The following is a 22,678-nucleotide window of genomic DNA, read 5'->3' as shown; positions in this document are numbered from 1 at the left end:
GACCAAATAAATGGTATCCCAGAACAGATGATAACAAAAGTCTCCAATATGCATTAGGAAAAACTCTACAGGAAAATATTTTCTAGGAGAAAATATTCTCCTGTCAGAACTTAAACCTGACAGACTCCGGAGAGGCTCAGGTAAGAGCCAAGTTCATGTGTGCTGAGATGGCTTAGACCGTAGAGGGTTGCCCTTAACTTCTCATCAGACGCGAGAACCCAACCTGAAGGTGGGCTGCAGCCTTGGAATGTCTTCTGGATGCCATTTCACTGATACCGTTAAGCAGTTGTAAATGTTTTATGCAAAAATTTTAGTAAGGAAAAAAAAGAAAACTCGATGTAAATTTAGTAAGTTCATTTTAATAGCCCTTTAATCTGTATTTGCAAATGAACTTTTTTTCTCTGAAAAGTTGTAAATTTATTGCGGTATAATAGATGTAGTATGAACTGTACATTTCTTTTTCTGTTTATTATTATTTTTTTTATTGTTGGGGATTCATTGAGGGTACAATAAGCCAGATTACACTGATTGCATTTGTTAGGTAAAGTCCCTCTTGCAATCATGTCTTGCCCCCATAAAGTGTGACACACACCAAGGCCCCACCCCCTCCCTCCGTCCCTCTCTCTGCTTTTCCTCGCCCCCACCATGACCTTAATCGTCGTTAATTGTCCTCATATCAAAATTGAGTACATAGGATTCATGCTTCTCCATTCTTGTGATGCTTTACTAAGAATAACGTCTTCCACTTCCATCCAGGTTAATACGAAGGATGTAAAGTCTCCATTTTTTTTTAATGGCTGAATAGTATTCCATGGTATACATATACCACAGCTTGTTAATCCATTCCTGGGTTGGTGGGCATTTAGGCTGTTTCCACATTTTGGCGATTGTAAATTGAGCTGCAATAAACAGTCTAGTACAAGTGTCCTTATGATAAAAGGATTTCTTTCCTTCTGGGTAGATGCCCAGTAATGGGACTGCAGGATCAAATGGGAGGTCTAGCTTGAGTGCTTTGAGGTTTCTCCATACTTCCTTCCAGAAAGGTTGTACTAGTTTGCAGTCCCACCAGCAGTGTAAAAGTGTTCCCTTCTCTCCACATCCACGCCAGCATCTGCAGTTTTGAGATTTTGTGATGTGGGCCATTCTCACTGGGGTTAGATGATATCTCAGGGTGGTTTTGATTTGCATTTCTCTAATATATAGAGATGATGAACATTTTTTCATGTGTTTGTTAGCCATTCATCTGTCTTCTTTAGAGAAGGTTCTATTCATGTCTCTTGCCCATTGATATATGGGATTGTTGGTTTTCTTCATGTGGATGAATTTGAGTTCTCTATAGATCCTAGTTATCAAGCTTTTGTCTGATTGAAAATATGCAAATATCCTTTCCCATTGTGTAGGTTGTCTCTGTGCTTTGGTTATTGTCTCCTTAGCTGTACAGAAGCTTTTCAGTTTAATGAAGTCCCATTTGTTTATTTTTGTTGTTGTTGCAATTGCCATGGCAGTCTTCTTCATGAAGTCTTTCCCCAGGCCAATATCTTCCGGTGTTTTTCCTATGCTTTCTTTGAGGATTTTTATTGTTTCGTGCCTTAAATTTTAAGTCCTTTATCCATCTTGAATCAATTTTTGTGAGTGGGGAAAGGTGTGGGTCCAGTTTCAGTCTTTTACATGTAGACATCCAGTTCTCCCAACACCATTTATTGAATAGGGAGTCTTTCCCCCAAGGTATGTTCTTATTTGGTTTATCAAAGATTAGGTGGTTGTAAGATGTTAGTTTCATTTCTTGGTTTTCAATTCGATTCCAAGTGTCTATGTCTCTGTTTTTGTGTCAGTACCATGCTGTCTTGACCACTATGGCTTTGTAGTACAGACTAAAATCTGGTATGCTGATGCCCCCAGCTTTATTTTTATTACTAAGAACTGCCTTAGCTATACGGGTTTTTTTCTGGTTCCATACCAAACGCAGAATCATTTTTTTCAAATCTTGAAAGTATGATTTTGGTATTTTGATAGGAATGGCATTGAATAGGTAGATTGTTTTAGGAAGTATAGACATTTTAACAATGTTGATTCTGCCCATCCATGAGCATGGTGTGTTCTTCCATTTGTTAAAATCCTCTGCTATTTCCATTCTGAGGATTTCATAATTTTCTTTCTACAGGTCCTTCACCTCCTTTGTTAGGTATAGTCCTAGGTATTTCATTTTCTTTGAAACTATGGTGAAGAGAGTTGTGTCCTTAATTAGCTTCTCATCTTGATTGTTATTGGCGTATACAAAGGCTACTGACTTGTGGACATTGATTTTATATCCTGAAACATTACTGTATTTTTTGATGACTTCTAGGAGTCTTGTGGTTGAGTCCTTGAGATTCTCTAAGTATAAGATCATGTCATCAGCAAAGAGGGAGAGTTTGACCTCCTCTGCTCCCATTTGGATTCCCTTTATTTCCTTGTCTTGCCTAATTGTATTGGCTAGAACGTCCAGCACTATGTTGAATAGTAAAGGTGACAGAGGACAACCTTGTGTGGTTCCAGTTCTAAATGGAAAAGTTTTCAGTTTTACTCCATTTAGTAAAATATTAGCTGTGGGTTTGTCATAGATAGCTTCAATCAGTTTTAGAAATGTGCCACCTATGCCTATACTCTTCAGTGTTCTAATTAGAAAAGGATGCTGATTTTATCAAATGCTATTTCTGCATCTATTGACATGATCATATGATCTTTATTTTTGGCTCTGTTAATATGGTGGATAACGTTTATGGACTTGCATATGTTAAACCAGCCTTGCATCCCTGGATGAAACCTACTTGATCATGATGTATGACTTTTTTGATGATAAGCTGTAATCGATTGGCTAGGATTTTGTTGAGAATTTTTGCATCTATATTCATGAGTGAGATTGGTCTGAAATTCTCCTTTTTGGTTGGGTCTTTTCCTGGTTTTGGTATCAGGGTGATGTTTGCTTAATAAATGTGTTGGGGAAGATTCCTTCTTCCTTGATTTTTTGGAATAATTTCTGCAATATAGGAATAAGCTCTTCCTTGAAGGTTTGATAGAATTCTGGTGTGAAGCCATCTGGACCAGGGCATTTTTTGGTTGGAAGATTTTTTATTGTTTCTTTAATCTCAGGGCTTGAAATTGGTCTGTTCAGGAGGTCTATTTCTTCCTGGCTAAGTCTAGGGAGAGGGTGTGATTCCAAATATTGATCCATTTCTATCACATTGTCAAATTTCTGGGCATAGAGTTTCTGGTAGTATTCAGAGATGATCTCTTGTATCTCTGTGGGGTCAGTTGTTATTTCCCCTTTATCATTTCTGATTGAGGTTACTGGAGATTTTACTTTTCTATTTCTCGTTAGTCTGGCCAATGGTTTAGCTATTTTATTAATTTTTTCAAAAAACCAACTCCTTGTTTCATTAATTTTCTGAATGATTCTTTTGTTTTCAATTTCATTGATCTCTGATTTGATTTTGGAGATTTCTTTTCTTCTACTGAGTTTAGGCTTAGATTGTTTTTGTTTTTTTTTCCACCTTCATAAGATGGCTTGTGAGTTTCTTGATGCGCTCTCTTTCTGTTTTTCAAATGTAGGCATCTAAAGCGATAAATTTTCCTCTCAGAACTGCTTTTGCAGTATCCCACAGGTTTTGGTAGCTTGTGTCTTCATTGTTATGCTCAAGGAAGTTAATGATTTCCTGTTTTATTTCTTCCTGTACCCATCTGTTATTCAACAGAAGATTGTTTAATTTCCATGTCTTTGTGTGGGGTTAAACGTTTTTGTTAAGAGTTGAGTTCTACCCTTAGTGCCTTATGGTCTGAGAAGATGCAAGGTAACATTTCAATTCTTTTGATTCTTTTGATATTTGTTTGGTGTCCCAGGATATGATCAATTTTGGAGAATGTTTCATGGGGTGATGAGAAGAATGTATATTCTTTATCTTTGGGATGGAGTGTTCTATATGCCTCTATCAAGCACAGTTGTTCTAGGGTGTCATTTAAATCTCTTATATCTTTGTTTAATTTCTGTTTAGAGGATCTGTCCAGCTCTGTAAGAGGAGTGTTAAAGTCCCCTGTTATTATAGTATTATCAGATATCATATTGCTCAGACTGAGTAAGGTCTGTTTCAAGAATCTGGGAGCATTTAAATTGGGTGCATAAATATTTAGAATTGAAATGTCTTCTTGTTGTAGTTTTCCCTTGACCAATATAAAGTGACCATCTTTGTCTTTTTTGACTTTAGTTGCTTTAAATCCACCTGTATCTGAAAATAAGATCGCAACTTCTCTTTCTTCTGAATTCCATTTGCCTGAAAATATTGTCTTCCAACCCTTGACTTGGGAGTTTTAATTTGTCTTTTGAAGCCAGGTGTGTTTCTTGCAGACAGCAGATGGATGGCTTGTGTTTTTTAATCCAGTCAGCCAATTTATGTCTCTTCAGTGGGGAATTCAAGCCATTAACATTTATTGAGATAATTGTTAAGTGTGTTAGTGTTCTATTCATCTTATTTTGTGAGAGTCCATTGCTTAGTTTTATCTTTTGCATCAGTGTGGAGGTTACGTTCTGTCCTTTAATTTCTGAGTTTTTACTTTGCGGCTGATCCACTGTGATGGTCAGTGTGTAGAACAGGTTGAAGTATTTCCTGTAGAGTTGGTCTTGTTGTGGCGAATTTCCTCAATGGAATGTTTGTATATCCATAAATGATTTGATTTCTCCATCAATTTTAAAGCTTAGCTTAGCAGGGTACAAAATTCTGGGCTGGAAATTGTTCCATTTAAGTAGATTACAGGTAGATGACCATTGTCTTCTTGCTTGGAAAGTTTCATTAGAGAAGTTTGCAGTCACTCTGGTGGATTTGCCCCTGTAGGTCAACTGGTGCTTACTCCTGGCAGCTTGCAGAATCTTTTCTTTTGTCTTGACTTTGGACAGGTTCATCACAATGTGTCTTGGAGAAGCTTGGTTAGAGTTGAGGTGACCTGGGGACTGATATCCCTCTGAAAGCAGTGTGTCAGAATCTTTGGCGATATTTGGGAAATTTTCTTTTACAATATTCTCTAGTATGGCTTCCATTCCTCTGGGGCATTCTTCTTCCCCTTCTGGGATTCCTATAACTCGTATGTTGGAACGCTTCATAAAGTCCCATAATTCTGACAGTGAATGTTCTGCTTTCTCTCTCTTCTTTTCTGCCTCTTTTACTATCTGAGTTATCTCAAGGACTTTGTCTTCTACCTCTGAAATTCTTTCTTCTGCATGGTCTAACCTGTTGCTGATATTTTCCATTGCATCTTTAAGTTCCCTAATTGACTGTTTCAGTTCCTTCAACTCTGCTATATCCTTTCTATATACTTCATATCATTCATCTCTTATTTGATTCTGTTTTTGGATTTCCTTTTGGTTATTTTCCACTTTATTAGCAGTTTTCTTCATTGTTTCCATCATGTTTATTCTAAATTCCCTTTCTGTCATTCCTAACATTTCTTTATTGGTGGAATCCTCTGCAGTAGCTACCTCATGGTCCCTTGGAGGGGTTGTTCTGGACTGGTTCTTCATGTTGCCTGGAGTTTTCTGCTGATTCTTCCTCATGAGTGATTTCTTTTATCTGTTTCCTTGCCCTAATTTTCCTTTCACTTCCTCTTGCCCTTTAAGTTCCTGTGCCTGTGGACTAAGGTTTCAATGAGTCCTTTTGGTGCAGGACCAGAAGGATGAGAAGGTTGAAAAGCAAGAAGGGATAAATGAAAGAAGGAAAGAACAAAAAGAAAATAGAGAAAGGAGTGGGGGGTGGGTAAAAGGAATATTGACAAAAAGAAGAGAGGCACAGAAAGAGGGAGACAGAGCAATATAGGTATAAAGTAGGGTACTTTGACACAACCTTAAAAAATTCCAACCTCTGGGGGTGCCCCATTGGGTGGTTCCCTTGAGGTCAGCAACTCTTTGCTAACCTGATCAGACACAGTACCCCACCTCCACCAAGTAGAGAAGAAAGACAAAAATGCTATAAATCAAACCAAAACAAGCAAACAGAAAAGTTTACGGGATAAAATTGGGTGAAAAACCAAATAATAGGGGTAGAAACACTAGCAAAAATGAAGTTGTAGTTATTGGAAAAGGCAGCAATGGGAAATTGTATTTATACTAGAAAACTGGGGAAAGAAAAGAAAAAAATCTGTATGGAAAGGTTAAAATTAAAAAACAAAACAACAACTGCAACATCAAAATAAACAAAAAACAAACAAAAAAAACAACCAAAAACAAAGCAGTATATATATCTTGTTGAATATTGTCTGGGCAACAGGTGGTCTTCTGGGGTATGCGATGTTAATTACAATGCTGATAGGACTGGAGGCCTCAGCTGATTTCTCAAACCCCACAGGTTAGACACCCTAAGTCTCTCTTCAGCCCTCTTAAAAGGCACTTTAAGCTTCTAAACTTGCTAGGCAGAAGCTTTCCCAGGAAAGTGTTTGTCACTGGAATCACTGCTGAAGTGGCTATCCACTTACCCAGTGTGCCAAAACCAGTCTCACTCTGCCCCTGAGGGTTAGGGCTGTAAGGCGGCTCAGACCCCACCTATAGGCTGCTCAGTCACTAGGTTACTAGGTCCTGCCCAATCCTTGCTCTGCAACCCCTAAGGTGGACCTTGTTGGGGCAGTTCTCTCACAATGGCTCCCTGCAGCCCTCAGCCAAACACTATTAGCTCCGTCCGGCTCAGCAGCTCTGGCTAGGGTCCCAGACAATGCCCAGAGTTCTCCGCACTCCCACTCAAGTTGTCCCCAAGGCAGTTCAATTGAGTGCCAAGTCCAAAAACACCAAAACAGTTCACAGGTAAGGCCTTTCTGGTTTGCAGTCTCGCTGCTACTGCACTTACAGCTGTCGGCGGGATTAGACCGATCAAACACATGCAATTACTTGCCAGTTTTCCACTGTTTTTGTCCTCCTCTTGGGGTCCAGAAGTCTCTCGCTGACTCCCTGTATCCTCAAAGGGATGGTTATAGGCAGATCCCACCAGCAAGAGATGCCTGGAGTCTTATGTCCCCAGACTCACGGTGCCCAAATGCAAGGAAACTGTTACTCGGCCGCCATCTTGCTCTCCCTCCCTTGCAAATGAACTTTTAGTGTGTAATCACATGCATATGCACCCAGAAATAGCCACAAACCAACTTAGAACTTAATTTTCTAACTGTGGTTTTCTAATTTGAGTTTTTAAAACATGAAGATTTCCAGTTCTGGCTCCTAGAGATTACAAATTAGCTGCTAGAGAGTGAGGCATGAAACTGCTGTCTGTATGCTCAGTAGAGCACACCCCAATCCAATCCCACTGAGCCACAGGCCACACCGTAAGCAACCCCATTCCAGCCCCCATGACTAGTTTCTGGTTTCTAGTTTCTGTACAGTAGTAAGTAATAGTGTTGGTCATGATCATAGCTGACATGCAGTGAGTATTGCATGCAAGCAGATGCTAAGTACCTTCTAGAAAGTAGCACTGTCATCACATCCCCTGTGTAGAGGTGGATCAAGTCACAGAGCGTCCAGTGTCACACAGCCAAGCTTTGGACCCAGTGAGACCCCGTAGTCCAGCTTCTTGACAGCTTTCTCACAAGCCACACTACTTTAATTTTTAATAGTCTAAATACAAAAAGGTTTTTCTCCACAGCTGATGAGGGAATATTGTATCAATTATCTCTTGTTACTTAACACCCCATCCAAAACTGATTTTGAAAAAAGTAATGATTGTGTTACTGTATTGCCCAGGCTCTGAGAGTGTCAGCTGAACTTAGCTGGTGGTTCTCACTTGAGGTCTTTCCTGAGTTCTTTCCCTGACCTGCCTTGAGGTCCTTCCCTCTGCAAGCCAGTCCCAGGAATGTCTGCTGCCTTGCTGTCTGAGATGGATTCCTCGGGCACCAATGTCTGTGGCCAGCACATTGGGCAGCACGGAAGCTTCAGGGCATTAGACTTCTTAGGTGGAGAATCGATGATCGTGTGTTTTGGGGGAGAGGAACCAGGTAGACACAGCCTCACCTTGCAGGTTCCAGCCTTGGAGGCTGTGCTGCCTCACTTTTGCATACTCACTCAATTTAGGGAAGGAAAAATAGAATCTACCTGATGATAGGATAGGAAATACTGTTTGGGCCACATTTTTGGAAAGTACCATCTACCTCAGTCCACCCTCTGAACAATACTAGTCCCATCTGTCTCATGTAAAAAGTGCACTCACCTCTCCCCAACCCCCAGCCCCCACCAGTCTCCTCCCATCATCACACCAGGCTCGAGCCCAGGGACCAGAGCTCAGGGTGAGACCTGCAGGCTTCCCATAGCACTCTTCCACTATGGCCAGGCGAGTTTCCTGGGAGGGGCATCTCCTCAAGTCCGTTCTCTTCCATTGGAAGACTTGCCACTAAAAAGACTAATTTCCTGGCCACCCCCGCAACAAGCTCATCTCTGGGGGCACAGGTGAAGGGTGATGGTCTTACGCGCTTCTGCTCAGAAAAAGGAAGTCAGGTGGCAAACAATGGCCACTGGTGAGCAGCCGTTCTGAGCAACAACTGAACACTTGTGCCTCAGTGAGTTGCTAGTTCTATTTGCTGCATGTAATTTTCAAAGCTGTTAGGTCTAGGCTCTGGAGTCTTAGTGTCATCCTTTGAATAACAATTCTTAATCCGTAAGCGGGGACTCCTGTTTGCTGATGGCAGTTTCCTCAGCCTGCTTCCTGTGTTTTCTAGAAATGAGGACTCACTCTGTTGTTTGGGCTGCAGTGCAGTCCCCTAGTCACAGGCATGATCGTAACTCAAAGCTCACTGCAGCTTTGAACTGCCAGCCTCAAGTGATCCTCCTGCTCAGCCTCTCAGGTCCTGGGAGGGAGCCGGAACTACAGGCAGGTGCCACACTATGCCCAGCCAAAATTTTGAGAGACCAAAATCTCTTTATTTTGTAGGGACTCTGCTCCATTCAGTGTAAACTGACACAATTCCTTGAGTTTCTTGTGGATAAATTTATAATCTACTCTGTCAGTCAAAAGCCACAAATCTCTATGTTGGGGCGCTTTGCTATATCCCCGTGGGGAAATCCCCTTGATGTGCTTAGAAGACCTGTGGTTTTGCGTCTTTTGAAAGATCTTTGAAGCACCTCCTGGGATCTTTCTGAGGTCTTACTAAAGGGTCTCAGAGGCATTTACTTGCCTTCATCTTTAGATCAGGTCTTCCTGACAATGCCTTGGATTTTTTTTTTTTTTTTTTTTTTTTTTTTATTGTTGGGGATTCATTGAGGGTACAATAAGCCAGTTACACTGATTGCAATTGTTAGGCAAAGTCCCTCTTGCAATGCCTTGGATTTTATCTCTGCTTGGAAGTCCTTCTAATGTTAGAATGCTTCACTGTCTGAAAAGCCTGGCAATGAGAACCATTTTATTTTCAAGCCCAGAAAGTCCCAGCTCCTTTATAGTTAATAGATGTTTCTTTACATTTTCTCTTTATTCTTATGCTTTATGCTGGGCAACTGGAAGAATCCAGGCAGCAACTTTCACATGCCTGAAAATCTCCTTTGCCAGGTCCCCAGCTCATGTTCTGCCATCTGCGTCCCACGTCACTGCAGGTGAGATGGTGTTGGTAACTTTCCACTATGGCCAGGAAGTATTGTGCTTCCTCTAGCTTCCAGCACCTTCCTCATTTCCTTCAAACCTCATCAGGAACTTTCAGGGCCCCTCAGCTTCTGCTAATTTCAAGACTCCTTCAACTTTCCAAAGGGACTTCCATGTTATTACTGTTTATTTATTTTTTTTCTTTTATAGCAGTGGTCCATTTCCAGGCACCAAGACGAAAACTGTACTGTTACCTCCCCTGGTTCCAGCAGTAGGAGGGCTTAGCCAAGCTGTTCTCACATAGCGCTCTTCCAGCTGTGGTCAGGCTGGGCTGACTGGGAGCAGTGGAAGACACAGTTAATTACACTTCTGGTGTCTGGAATGGGAAACTGTGACAGCTGGGGCCAGAGCAGATGGGCTCCTCTGGCACCTCCCTGTCCTCCGTGTGTCTCCTCCACATGTTCCCCATAGCTTGGTGCTTCAGGCATACAGACTTCTGACCCGCAGTCAACGCTGTCAGGACGTGTCCCAGAGACAGGGAGGCAGATGGAGGCTTTATTGCCGATGCCGAGCCTCAAAGGCAGGCGACGTCACATCCTCTTATAATCATTTTATTCATTGGGGCAGCCACAGAGACCCTCCCAGGTTCCAATATTTGGAACTGAAAATATTAATGAAGATAGCTTTGGAAAACAGATTCAGTCACAAATACTTTAAATTATTCATATCTCCAGAGCAACTCTATAATATTAATATTAAAAATGGGATTCTTCACTTTCTGGGAGATGCTTAGGAGCTGCTATGTTTAACACATTGACAGTGGTTGGAATAGGAGAGACTTGTGCCTTTGGAGTGTTTTCTGGTTTGGAAGCCCTGTATAGTACTGACTTACAAAGATGTCCACTGAGTTAGAAAAGTAACTTTGTTCTTTTCCACTTACATTTGGATAATTCCCGTAGTTTCTTAGTAACACTGTGCCAAGAACTGAGCTAAGCACTCTACATGCAAAATCTATTTTATTCCTTTGAGATAATTACAGTGACACTGGGGCTTGGAGAGGTTCACCCAAGACCATTTTTAAACTGACAGTTCTGCGTCACTACCACCCCCAACAAGAACACACACAATTCCCTGCCCCCCACGCTGGTCTGTTTCTCATCCTCAGAGTATATATCACTTTCAGCACATCTGGAACTCACTCATTCACTGTGCTTCCTCTTTCTGCTATCAGACAGCTTGCTCTAGGATGGGACGACAGAGAGCTTTTCTCCTTAGTAATTTATCTCCATAAATACTATGTTTAATGCATATGATTGAATGATTGGCTGAATAAAAGGTCATGCTGAGATTTGAACCTAGGTTTATCTGATTACACAGTCTCTAATTTTAGTGGATACACTTTGCTGTCTCCCCAAAACCGGTAAACAGACTGTTGTTACAACGTGCAGACACGATGAGAGAGAAATATAGCCAGCTGCCTTAAACAACTCAGGAATCCAACAGATGTGCTATAATCAAGAATTCTTACAAATTGGTAAAATAACTTAAGTTTTTGTTTTGATATTTCAGTGAAACTTTATATATGCTTTCTAAAATTCACATCCCTGTTAGAGAAATTTATTTCTTTGAAACAGGACTATAATGTATAGTAAAAATATAGTAGAAAAAAAGGGAGTCTTGTAGAATTCCTTTCTTTTTACTTAACATTGAATAAATGTTTTAGACTCATTTAAGTAGCTTTGTTCTGCCTCTTTCAAAATTTGCTGTTCTGATTAATATTAAGTTTATTCATTTTTTCTGAATGCTGACTCATTTTTCAACTTCAGAAGTTTCCACTTAAGAAGTCTATAGGGAAGTTTTATACCCTTGATTTCCCTGTTAAATATGTGTCTCTGTTAAGGATTCAGATACGCCCACTGATCGTAAAACCTATCCTTAGCAACATTTTGACAAAGTTCTTCAGTTTTTTAATCTCTCCATCCATGGAAGTGTTTTGTTGGTTTTTGTTTTGTCCATTTTATTTTTTGCGGGGTGGGATATTAATGCTTATTTTACTTTTTTTTTTATTTCGGGTTAATTTGAAGGTACAAAAACTTAGGCTACAGTATTTGCACTTACTTGTTAGATACAGTCCTTGTGGGAGTTGCGCCCTGCTCCCAGGGTGTGCCCTTCCCTCCTCCCCTCTTCCCTCCTCCCACCGCCCAACTTGAAATGCATTGAGCTTTCTCCTGTGCGGGCGTGTATTAGATGGTCTACTGGCTTCATATTACTATTGGGTATCTTGGATACCTGTTTTTCCATTCTTATGACACTCTAGTAAGAAGAATGTGTTTCAGCTCCACCCAGGTTAACACAAAAGATGGATCCTCCATCTTTTTTAATGGCTGAATATTATTCCATGGTATACACATAGTACAACCCATTCCTGGGTTGGTGGGCATTTAGGCTGTTTCCACATCTTGGTGATTGCAAATTGAGCTGCAATAAACAATCTAGTGCAAATGTCCTTATAATAAAATGACTTTTTTTCTTCTGGGTGGATGACTAGTAATGGGATTGTAGGATCAAATATTTGTGTTCTTTGAGGATTCTCCATATTTCTTTGCAAAGAGGCTGTATTAATTTCTGGTCCCACCAACCGTGTAAAAGAGGTACCCTCTCTCCACATCCAGCCCAGCATCTGCAGCTTTGGGACTTTGCGATGTGGGCCATTCTCACTGGGGTTAGCTGGTATCTAAGGGTGCCGCTTGATGTCATTTAAATAACCGAACTCACACATTTCCTACAGAAAATCTCTGCATGCCACCAGTCGGCTGTAAGCTGCTTGCTCTCTGGGGTTTCTGTCTTCTCTCTGTAAGGTCCTTGGGGCCAGTTCCGCCAGTCCCTCGCCTTACACCGTGGTCAGCTGCCAGCATGTCCGCCGCCTGGTTTCTGCACCCTGCCTAGTCTCTGGGCCCCACTCCCCCACAGCGGGCTCGCTGTCCACCTCACACTTGACATCTTCCTCCTGGGTGTGTGTGTGGGGCTCCAGGATGAGATGCCTGTCCTGGGAGGTCTCTTCGGTCAGGTTGGGAGAGGCCCAGTTGCAGGCCAGGGTCCCCCTCACGCCCGCTTCTCTGCCCGCAGCTCTGACCCGGCCCAGGCCTCACAGCGACGACTACAGCGCCGTGAAGAAGATCCCTCCCCGGAAGCCCAAGCGCAGTCCGGACACCAAGCTGAGCGGCTCCTACGAGGAGATCCCGGGGCCTCCCCGGCGCGCCCCGTGCCCTGCCGCGCCGCAGGCCGCCACGGACGAGGCCGAGCCCGTGTACATCGAGATGCTGGGCCACGCGGGTCGGCCCGGCGGACCCGAGCCGGAGAGCCCCGACCAGGGCGAGGCGGTGTACGAGGAGATGACCTTCCTCCCTGCCGAGGACGCGGGTCCGGCCACCGTCTGCCGCGCGCCCGCGTCGCCGCCCCTGTGGCTGGACAGTCGGAGACCCGCGCCCCTAGAGGATGGGGCGCCCGGTGGCCTGGCCGCGGGGCCCTTCGGGGACGCGTGCGACATCCCAGCGCCTTTCCCCAACCTGCTGCCGCACCGGCCCCCGCTTCTGGTGTTCCCCCCGACGCCCGCCACCTGCTCCCCGGCCTCAGACGAGTCTCCTCTGACGCCCCTGGAGGTGAAAAAGCTGCCGGTCCTGGAGACCAACCTCAAATACCCAGTCCAGCCCGAGGGTTCCAGCCCCTTGTCTCCACAGTATCCCAAAAACCCGAAGGGGGACGGTGGCAGGCCCGCGTCCCCAGGCTCCGCGACGTTTAACGGGCCCAGCAGAATCTCCCCACCGCCCACGCCCCCGCCTCCCCCGCGGCCGCCTCCGGGGCCGCCTCTTGCCTCCCACCTGCCGTCCACGCTTTTCTCCTTCCCGCCGGAGATGGTTGTGCTTCACACAGGAAAAGCGACGGCAAACGCGGATCTGTCCAAAACCCACCAAAAGCCAAACTCTGCCCCGGTGGCTGGTCCGTGCAGCACCTTCGCCAAGATCCCACATTCCCCGGGGAAAGCTGCCAGGGCCGAGCCCAGGAAGGCGAGCGTCCCGGCCGGCTCCCGGGCGCCCTACAGCCCCCCAAGCTCCAGGCCTCTCAACAGCCCCCTGGACGAGCTCACCAGCCTCTTTAATTCGGGAAGGAGCGTGCTTCGGAAGTCCGCTGTGGGAAGGAAAATCAGGGAAGCCGAAGGTAAGCAGAACAGAGCTCTTGCGTTCACATATATAATATTTTCAAAGTTCGAGGTGACTGCAGTGATCATTCAGAGCAGACGTGACCAATGTGGCCAAGTAGGTAGGAATTAATATTTCCATTTTTGCAGAAAAAGACATTAAAGGTTCATGATATAGAAATGCAAAGCACTAAAATTAGTTTTAATAAGGTATAATTTGATAAAATTTTACATAACAAATATTTTAGCTACTGATTTATTTTTCCTAGTAATAGTTCTGATAACTCGAAAACGGTGCTTTTGTGATACTATATTGCTGATTTCCATTTGATTTACAGCTCACCTTTAACAACCTCCTCCTCAGTGACCACCATACACTTGCTACCACTGGCCTTTGCATGGCTGAGAAAGAATTCAAGGAACTTTGTAACTCGATGCTGTTTCTATCTGTTACATCTGAGTTTTCTCCAGTGAGGGAGCTTGTGACATGGTTTGCAGGTGATGGTCCACTCAAGGGGGCTCAGCACTAGGCCATTTTGATGTGGCCCACTTTAATGAGTATTTATTTTGTCTTCCTGTAAAAGCAGAATGTAGCTAGCAAAAAAGAAAAAAAAAGGAAAGAAAAAAGAAAAATTCTCATTAATATTTTTGCTACTCTCTTGTAATAAGGTAACAATGTACCTCTTTATCCTTTATCCAGAAAAGGTTGCCTTTGTGCTGAATGCACTGCTTTTGCATAGATTTTCTTTATAATCACAAAAAGTAGTCATTCCCCCCCCCCAACAAAAGTTAAGGCTTTTATACAAAACCGAAATATTTTCCCAAGGGTCTGTATTTGGGTGAAGAAGTACATTAATGTAAACCATCTTCTTGTTAAGAAAAATTATAACCAGTCCCTTCTGCCACAGCTTGGTGAGCTCTCCTACTTCCCACCAAGGTGGGCTGCCCAACTATTAACTTACTTACTGTGTAGACAGGAAACTTCCAAGTGGAGAGGTTGAACAGCTCCCTTCGGGTCAAGTGGTAGGATTAGAAATAAGACTTTGACCTACGGAATAGTAACATTATGCATTAACCTGCTTTTTCTCCATCAGAAAATATATAAACATGAACTTTCGTCATTTGACTAGAACACTTATTTTAGGTATAAAAAAGTAGAAAATCTAGAAAGCAATCTGAACATAAGAGAAATAGGTCTTAGCAAATGCGTGAATAACCTACTCCCTATTTATTTTTCAGACAAACAAGCTACTTGTTTGTTTAGCTAACAATTTCTTCTTAATTGTAGGCCATTAATAAATGAAATCATACTTGTAAATAGCAGAATGTTTGAATTTGGTAATCTGTGTTTCATTCTAAGGAACAAAATGGATAAGATAAAATCATTTAATGAACAGATTAATATTTGCTTTTTCAACTTAAAGTTTATTAAAAGCTCATGAACCTCATTTTACTATAGATTGGAATTTGGTGAACTCTTCTAGAATCTATTCAAGGAAATGAAGTTAATGAATTTCTAGACAGACCTTGTCATTTGGAAATCACAAAGTCTAGGGCTCAGAGGATATTAAGAATTATAGTGAGGCTTCCAAGCATGGTGTGTCTGTTTGCTAATCATATTTCCCCATGGAGGCATTAACTAATATTTGGGAACACATATCAAAATCTCTAGTAGAATATTGTTAGTTCAAGTCCAAAAATTATATGACATCTATTTTCTTATTGTGGGCTTTTACAAAATACTTTTTAACTCGAAAGATTGGATTGAGATACTTAGGACTTTCTGACTGGCAACTTTGGCCACTGGCACAGTAGCTGAAATAACAGAAAAGGGGCCAGGTCATCTCCATACACTAGATTGGGGGAGTTCCAAATACACAGCTGGTAGTACGTTATGGTCTATCTTGAAGGGAAGAAGTTGACAAGTTCGCATGGCATGTTCTCCTGGGATAGTACAGGTCATTCTTTCCCAATGTAAAAGTGGTTAAAGATATGATATGGAAAGAAAAACAGGCAATGCTGGTGCCAAACACCAGAGTTGCTGGTGTGGTTCCTAAGGCTTGCGTGGTTCAATCCTGAGGCCAGGAACCCATTTTCTTCTGAATGAATCGAATGGCTGTAATTCATGATTTACTCCAGTCTTGGGATTTCTTTCCTTTAAATTTCTAAATCCTGTACTTTATCCTCTTTATATTTAAGGACATTTTTCTTTTCACCTGAAATAACTTCCTTACCAAATAACCCAGTGTATGGTTGATTTATCCTCTAGACACCTAAATCGATTACAGTTCATTTTTTGTACATTTTTAATAGGGGGAAATATTTTGCAAATTTTGCAGACGGGTTCAAAATTTTCCCCTTGGCTCTTTGAAACAGTGATCTTAGAGGGATTAAACTTCCCATTAATTTCCTGCTGTAGGTGCTCCCAGTTAAAATACAACATCGTATAATGCACAGTGAGGTTCTTCTGTGGGCATTTCTACTCCACCACCACCCTCCAACCCTCCAAACAATTTGATTATTGAATAAGCATTTTGAGGCATACAAAAGCACTCAGATTCTAGGAGTCAGGGACACACATACAGAAAGATAAGTTTGGATGGATGTGACTGCAGTCAGAGAAGGACGCTGTGAGCAGCAGGAGCTGCGGTGTCACTGTGCCCTGGTCGTGGTCTGAATAGCCTGTTTACTCCTCACAGGACCTGTTGGTATCTTCTACTCTTATCCCCATTTTACAGATGGGAAAACTGAAGCGCAAAGATATTGCGCTAAAATCTACTTGCTCAAAGTTACTGTGCTCAAGAGAGAGAACATCCCTTGAACACAGTAATTCTGTCCCTGGAGGCTCTCAGCTACCTGTGTGAAACTGCCTTGGGTTGCAGAGGGAAAAGAGATGGAGGTAAAGGGCTTTAAAAATTAATATTTTCTCACTGAAATGCAACAAGAGTCACAGAGTTTGGACAGAGACAAGAATGCCAAATATGTTCTTTATAGATTGTTGGTGTGTCGGCAATTCTGAATTCAGTAACCAGGCTCTTGGCCCTTAAAATTAAAATTGACTGTTTAATTGTCTATGCCTTTCTAGGTCTAAAGACCTAAATATAGAGAGCCACAAAAATTTTCATCTGATGTCATAATAAGACTGACATTGTTGTGTCATGAGACCTGATTGTAACGGTGACTGCGGAGAGTCACTGGCCTGTTCTGACCACCAGGGTGCGCCATTCCCCCTGACCGGCCCCTGGCGTCAGGTTGTTTATTCAGAATGACTCAGAATAACGTGAGCGCTGTCTCCACTCGCTGGAAAAGATCAGGATAATGCCGGATTGACAAAAATGCCGAGAAGAAAATGGCAGAGAGCCAGGCTGAATTGAAAAAAAGTCTGAGTGGTATGATATTTTAAAAAAAAATTGGTTTCATTACTCTCTGAAACTAACCTTAGCTTATAAATTATAAATAGGTATTTTAAAGTGATGTCAGCAAAAAACTATAATATAAACTGTTTCTTTAGGTGATTATTAAGTAGTTGTTTGATGTAAAATTTACCTTAAAAAAGAGCATTTTGAGATTTACATCTATTTGATAGATCTAGCTCTGTGGCATATTACTCAGAACCACTGGAGCCAAATGGAAATTATTGTTCACGTAAGCTATTTTTTTCGATTATGTAAACATCCCGAACAAGCGTATTTTGAGTATGGAAGTCAGAGTAGTGCATAAATACACTTTTACAATAAATAAACAGGTATTTTTATACCATAGGACCATTTGTTTAAAAAAATTATTTTTAAGTTTGCCTTGTGGAAATTTTTAAATACATACAAAAGTTGAGAAAGGAGGTTTAGGAACCCTCCTTGAGGCCAGTCCCCTTCCAACCCTACTCCTGCCTGTGTCCCGTCTCTAGTGCTGGATGCTGCGAAGTGCCTGCTGGTGGCAAACGATTTTGTTAGTACGTATTTATAAATGTTGAATCTAGATGTTCTTTATGGGGGAAAAAGTTATGTTCTTGTTGCTTTAATTAGTGCAGACCAGTTAATCCACCTCGGTCTTCAGCAACACGAGACTGCTATTCATGACACAAACCTGACTGTAGAAACTACGGCGTCATTTTTCACAGTATAGGCAGGATTCTCAGGGATCAGCGCTCCATCAAAACAGCAGACCCAGCTAGTTCTTCCATTTTGGCTTCAGCAACAGCTCTTGGCAAGAACACCTCGTGCAGACAACCCCTTTGACTATGAAAAAAAAAAGGAGTAGATTTCTAAATATCATATCCAAATGGAACTACTAAAGATCGAGGATCAGAAAGATGGGCAATAGCATCATAAATTCAAAAAGACGTGCCATTGCATCTTGTCAGTATTTTATGAGGTTTAGATGCTCCCATGCCACATTAAGTGTACGTTTCTACATACTGTCTGGTAACAAAAAGCAGAATGACTGACAGAAATCAGAGGTGCTCGGGGACAGTGTGACCAAATGGCCATTCTCTGTTCCTAATGATTGAAACAGAAGTTTCAACATTATCATCATTTAATCTCTGACACATTCCAATGAGATGGCAGTTTGAGGAATTAGTCTGCCCTATGCAAATCTCGACATGGAATAATGGGATGCAGGGCCTGACAGCCCCCTGGCTGCTGGACTAGATGCATACCCCATAGTACTTTATCCTGCCCAAAACAGTTCTTTTTTCCTCCCTCGGTGGTGATTTATTTTTGTGTATGGGGAGGGTAGTGGTGGTGAGAGAGCCTAAAGGCCCTGAAAATTATAAAAGTAATGGACAGATAAGCAGGCCTCTGGCTGACCTGAGTCTCCTTCCTCGTCTGCTGCTGTCTGTGTCCTTGTCCAGCACAAAAGTCTCCCTCCTGTCATCGTAAGGCCTCTGCGTTCAGGAACCCCTTCTAAACCAGCACTACACTGTCCTCATCTTCCAAATGAGTAGGTCCTTTGGGGAAGCCAGATTAGGAAGGGGAGGAAGGAAGGGGAGGGGAGGAGGGAGGGAGGAAGGGAGGAAGGGAGGGAGAGAAGGAGGGAGGGAAGGAAGTTCTCCATTTCTCACTAAGTGGACATCCAGCAAGGAGGAATTATGTGATGTGTTTACCTGGGCAGTGCCAGTAAACCCAAGCTTCAGCATGAGGGGAATACATCTACTGGGGAAAAAAGAAAGGTTTTTACTACTTTTTTGGCCTTTCTGCAGTGCTCCAGAGTTTCTGAGTCTGGGACTTGCAGCTACACAGTTCATTGTTTCAGGTTCTCCAAATATCTGGTAGAAATAAAACTTCACTCATTTGCATTTCACAATGAACATTGAGTCTTTAATAAATTGGTCAGGAACTAGGGTGGTGCCTGTGGCTCGAGGAGTAGGGCACCGGTCCCATATACTGGAGGTGGCGTGTTCAAACCTGGCCCTGGCCAAAAACTGCAAAAAAAAATTGATCAGGAACGAGAAGTACCCGTAGTATGAACACAAAGCTCTTTGTGCTCGACATTAATTGGAAAGTTTTTTTTTCAATACCTAAGTATTTGTTGAGAGTATTAGTGATATTTTCCTCACAACTTATAACACTTTCTCTCTATAAATACCCAAGAATCCATATAGGGAAATTGTGCAACCAGTGGTCTGTAACCCAGACCTGCACTAACTTGCAGAGCAAACTGCTAGTCATCCAATAAGCATTTACTTAATGTAAGCACAGGAAGTGCTACGGAGAGTCCAGAAAATTAATAAATGCATCCAGCACTGCCTCCGCCCCGTCACAGACATGTAGAAGGTGGGAGGTGTGGCCCATTTCAGTGCAAGAAATCCCAGCAGAAGAGGAGAATTCTTCACCCTGGGTCATGTAGCACTTGGGGGTCCATAGTTGAGCTCCCATGGCCCATGAACCCCAATGGCATACCTGCCAGAGGTTTGGGGACCAGCTCTGTAAACATCATCAGATTCTCAGAAAATGTCTGTGCCTTGGGAAGAGTGAGCCCCGTGCAGCAGACGTGTGTGCTCCAGAGCCAGACAAGAGTAGGCGAAGGGAGGCTGGGAAGGCCTTGCACTGGCGCGGCAGGAGGGCAGGAGGAAGGACAGAGGGGGCGGCGTGTGCCTGGAGCTCTCAGGCGCAGAGGCTGCGGGCACAGGCTTTGCAGTCAGATAGGCGAACGCTTGGTGAGATGTGCAAGTTCAGGGCCATGGTCCTTTTAGAATACAGCCATGAATTTTGAGGGAGAAGGGGAAAGGGATCAGAGCGGGCTGAGCTTGCCACCTGAAGCTGCCTGCCAGCTTCACGACAAGGCCGTGTGGCATCTTCATTGTTGACCTCTGTCATGTGGGAATTCAGCCTGGACTCTTAGACTCTCTCCTACAAAGAACGCAAACAGGTGGAGGAAGAAAATAAAGGAAAACATCACAGCTGTTATTGTTGGTGCACACGCAAATGCCGGGGAGCACTCGATGCCTGGTGTGATGTGTTAACGGTGGTTGCAACATTAATGGCTGCCATTTGTGAGGGGCTGTCCCCTTTTGACCAGTGTGCTGACATCTCTGCTCTCTCCCTTGCCTATCTGGGAGGTGAGTGAAGCAGGTGTTACCACCTCTGTGTACCAGTGAAAATTTGAGACCTTGTGGGATTAAGTGATCTCCCCATAATCACAAAACTTTAATCAGTCTCCAAGTCAGGAATCAAACACATCTCCTCTCACCAACTGGATTCTTTCCATTATGCCATCCTTAGTCTCCAAGAACAATTGAAATTAATGCTACACAGTCTCTGAGGAAGTAGTTTCCGTCGAGTTGGGTGCAGACTCGTGACCAGGAGATGTGGGAAGCAGCAGTGGGAATCTTCTGCCCCCGTGTGAGTGCTGCTGGGATGCTTCCGTTTGTAAAGTGAGAGAACGTTCCACCCCTGTCCACTCACCTGCCACGAAGCGTCTCTCGTATGACCTGGGACCTACGGGACACGCAGAGGGATGGGATGATTCCCAGCAGTCAAACCGTGGCTTCCTCCTCCTCATGCCCCTCATCCTGGCCTCCTTAAGATTTAGCTTGGGACTGAGTTCCTAGCTGCTGAAGACAAACTCACGAAAACTGTATTCATTTGGAAAGTGTTGAAGCATCTGTTCCTAGGAAGCGGCTGAGTCCTGCTAGAGATGTGGATGTCGTTCTCCTCAGTGGGCTGTCAGACGCCCCCGTGGGACCTGCCAGAAACCAGACAGGGAGGGAGCTCTGTGTGCTGGAACACGCTAACAACTGTGGTTGTTATGATCACCTGTGACCAGCCTTGATCGCCAGAGTACCAGGAATGAGACGGGGAAAGGCAGACACTCAAAAGAGCCCTCATCATTTGTCCGCACAGCTACTTTCTTCCAAAGGCAGAAATTCATTCCTTTGTAAATTATGCAAAGGTAGAAATTTAGAGATACTGATAATGGCAAAGTTAGAGACATGCTGGGTAAAGACCTGCTGCCAGGCCTACCTCTACTCACAGGCCTGCCAGAAATATTTGTTAGACCGTGACACTCACTGTCCCAGGACTATGCTGCCCCTCCAGGTCAGGTCACTCCTTCTTCTTTGAACTTAGGAGCTAAACCAAGCAGAGGTCAAATATTAAAATCACCCTAATCAAAAAGCTATCCTTTGACTTATAAGAATTCTCTTGGGAAATTACTGGAGCATATTAGCTGTAAGTCTGCAGCAGCGAGCGTGTCTGTCAGACCAGGGCTGTGTATCCGGCAGGAAGAGGTCGTCAGTTTTCAGATGAGCCGCCGCATCTGGGGCGCTCCATAATGCACCGTCCACAGGAGAAGAGTCTATTGTACCTGACATGCTGAAAATAAGGCAGTCTTTTCAGAAGTGGATTATCTTTCATAACCAGTAAATATTTCCCATGCTACAACCTACTAAAGCAATCGCCATTGTGTATCCTGAGAATCTAGACCGGATTGCGAGTTAAACTCCCACTGGGGCTCAGACGAGCAACTCCGTGCTTTGCCCTGTGAGCCCCTCATGGCTCTCCTTGAGCAGATTAATTAAAGACCATTCTGGCTATCTGCATCTCACTATTGCCACTAATACAATATCCTGGGGTTTTCTTCTTTTTGTGGAGAAAATGCTTAGAAGTGATGTGGTGCAAGAAATATTTCCTAAAGTGGGGCTGGGCAGGTCCCAGGCTCACTCTCTCCCAAAGGCCATCAGGGGAGGAAAGTCTGTTTCTTAATTACCTACAAGTGTTCAGGTCCTTCATGCCTGACGTGAATCATTTATGTGATTAATCTCCAGATTAGCCGAGACAATTTCACACCATGGAAAGCGACTTGTGTGCCACAGCACTTACCCAGAGCTTGCCCCTCACAGCTGCCATGTGTTGCTTACCGCGTGCTCGGCTCCGAGCGCCATCACAGCCAGCCGCCTTGTTCACTTACCCATTGGTTCTCAACCTTCCTAATGCCGCGGCCCTTTAATACAGTTCCTGTGGGTCACGACACACGGGTTGAATACTGCTGACTTACACACTGCTCTCCTCCGTGAGTCTACACGGCCAGATTCCACGTATCCCTTCCCCAGAGCTCTGTTCTCCGTGTCTACACAGCCACCTGCCATCTACTCTGTAGAGCTGCGCAGGCCTCTACTGACTCTACTGGGGCTTTCCTGGAAATCTTACTGGTCATTTGCAATTTAACAATACTTGTTAATTATAATAAGAAACAGACTGATCCCTTTTTCTCAGCAGCAGACTAGGTTCTGAACTGTGCAGAGCCCAAACAAGGTGAACTCCAGCTGGGTCCCGGCTCGCACTGAGAGACTATCCTTTATCCACAGACCCAAAGACTCTCCCAGGAGCTTCTTCATACCCCAAACTCTGGCTCATAATTAAACAGAATTTTACAAAAGAAATGTCCACTTCAGGGTGGTGCCTGTGGCTCAAAGGAGTGG

General features: G+C 43.4%; 1 protein-coding gene across 1 annotated transcript in view; it reads left to right on the top strand.

The window, feature by feature from the left end:
- MYO16 (myosin XVI) overlaps positions 1-22,678 on the top strand; it is a 643,638-nt gene that overhangs the window by 567,055 nt on the left and 53,905 nt on the right. Inside the window, exon 32 of the mRNA XM_053563761.1 lies at positions 12,690-13,778. Coding sequence (XP_053419736.1) covers positions 12,690-13,778 — 1,089 coding nt within the window. The remainder of the gene's footprint in view (positions 1-12,689; positions 13,779-22,678) is intronic.

This window comes from Nycticebus coucang, chromosome 15 (assembly GCF_027406575.1).
Source record: "Nycticebus coucang isolate mNycCou1 chromosome 15, mNycCou1.pri, whole genome shotgun sequence".
NCBI lineage: Eukaryota > Metazoa > Chordata > Mammalia > Primates > Lorisidae > Nycticebus > Nycticebus coucang.
Note: the sequence above shows the minus strand (reverse complement) of the source record. Positions and strands in the feature narration are given on the sequence as shown.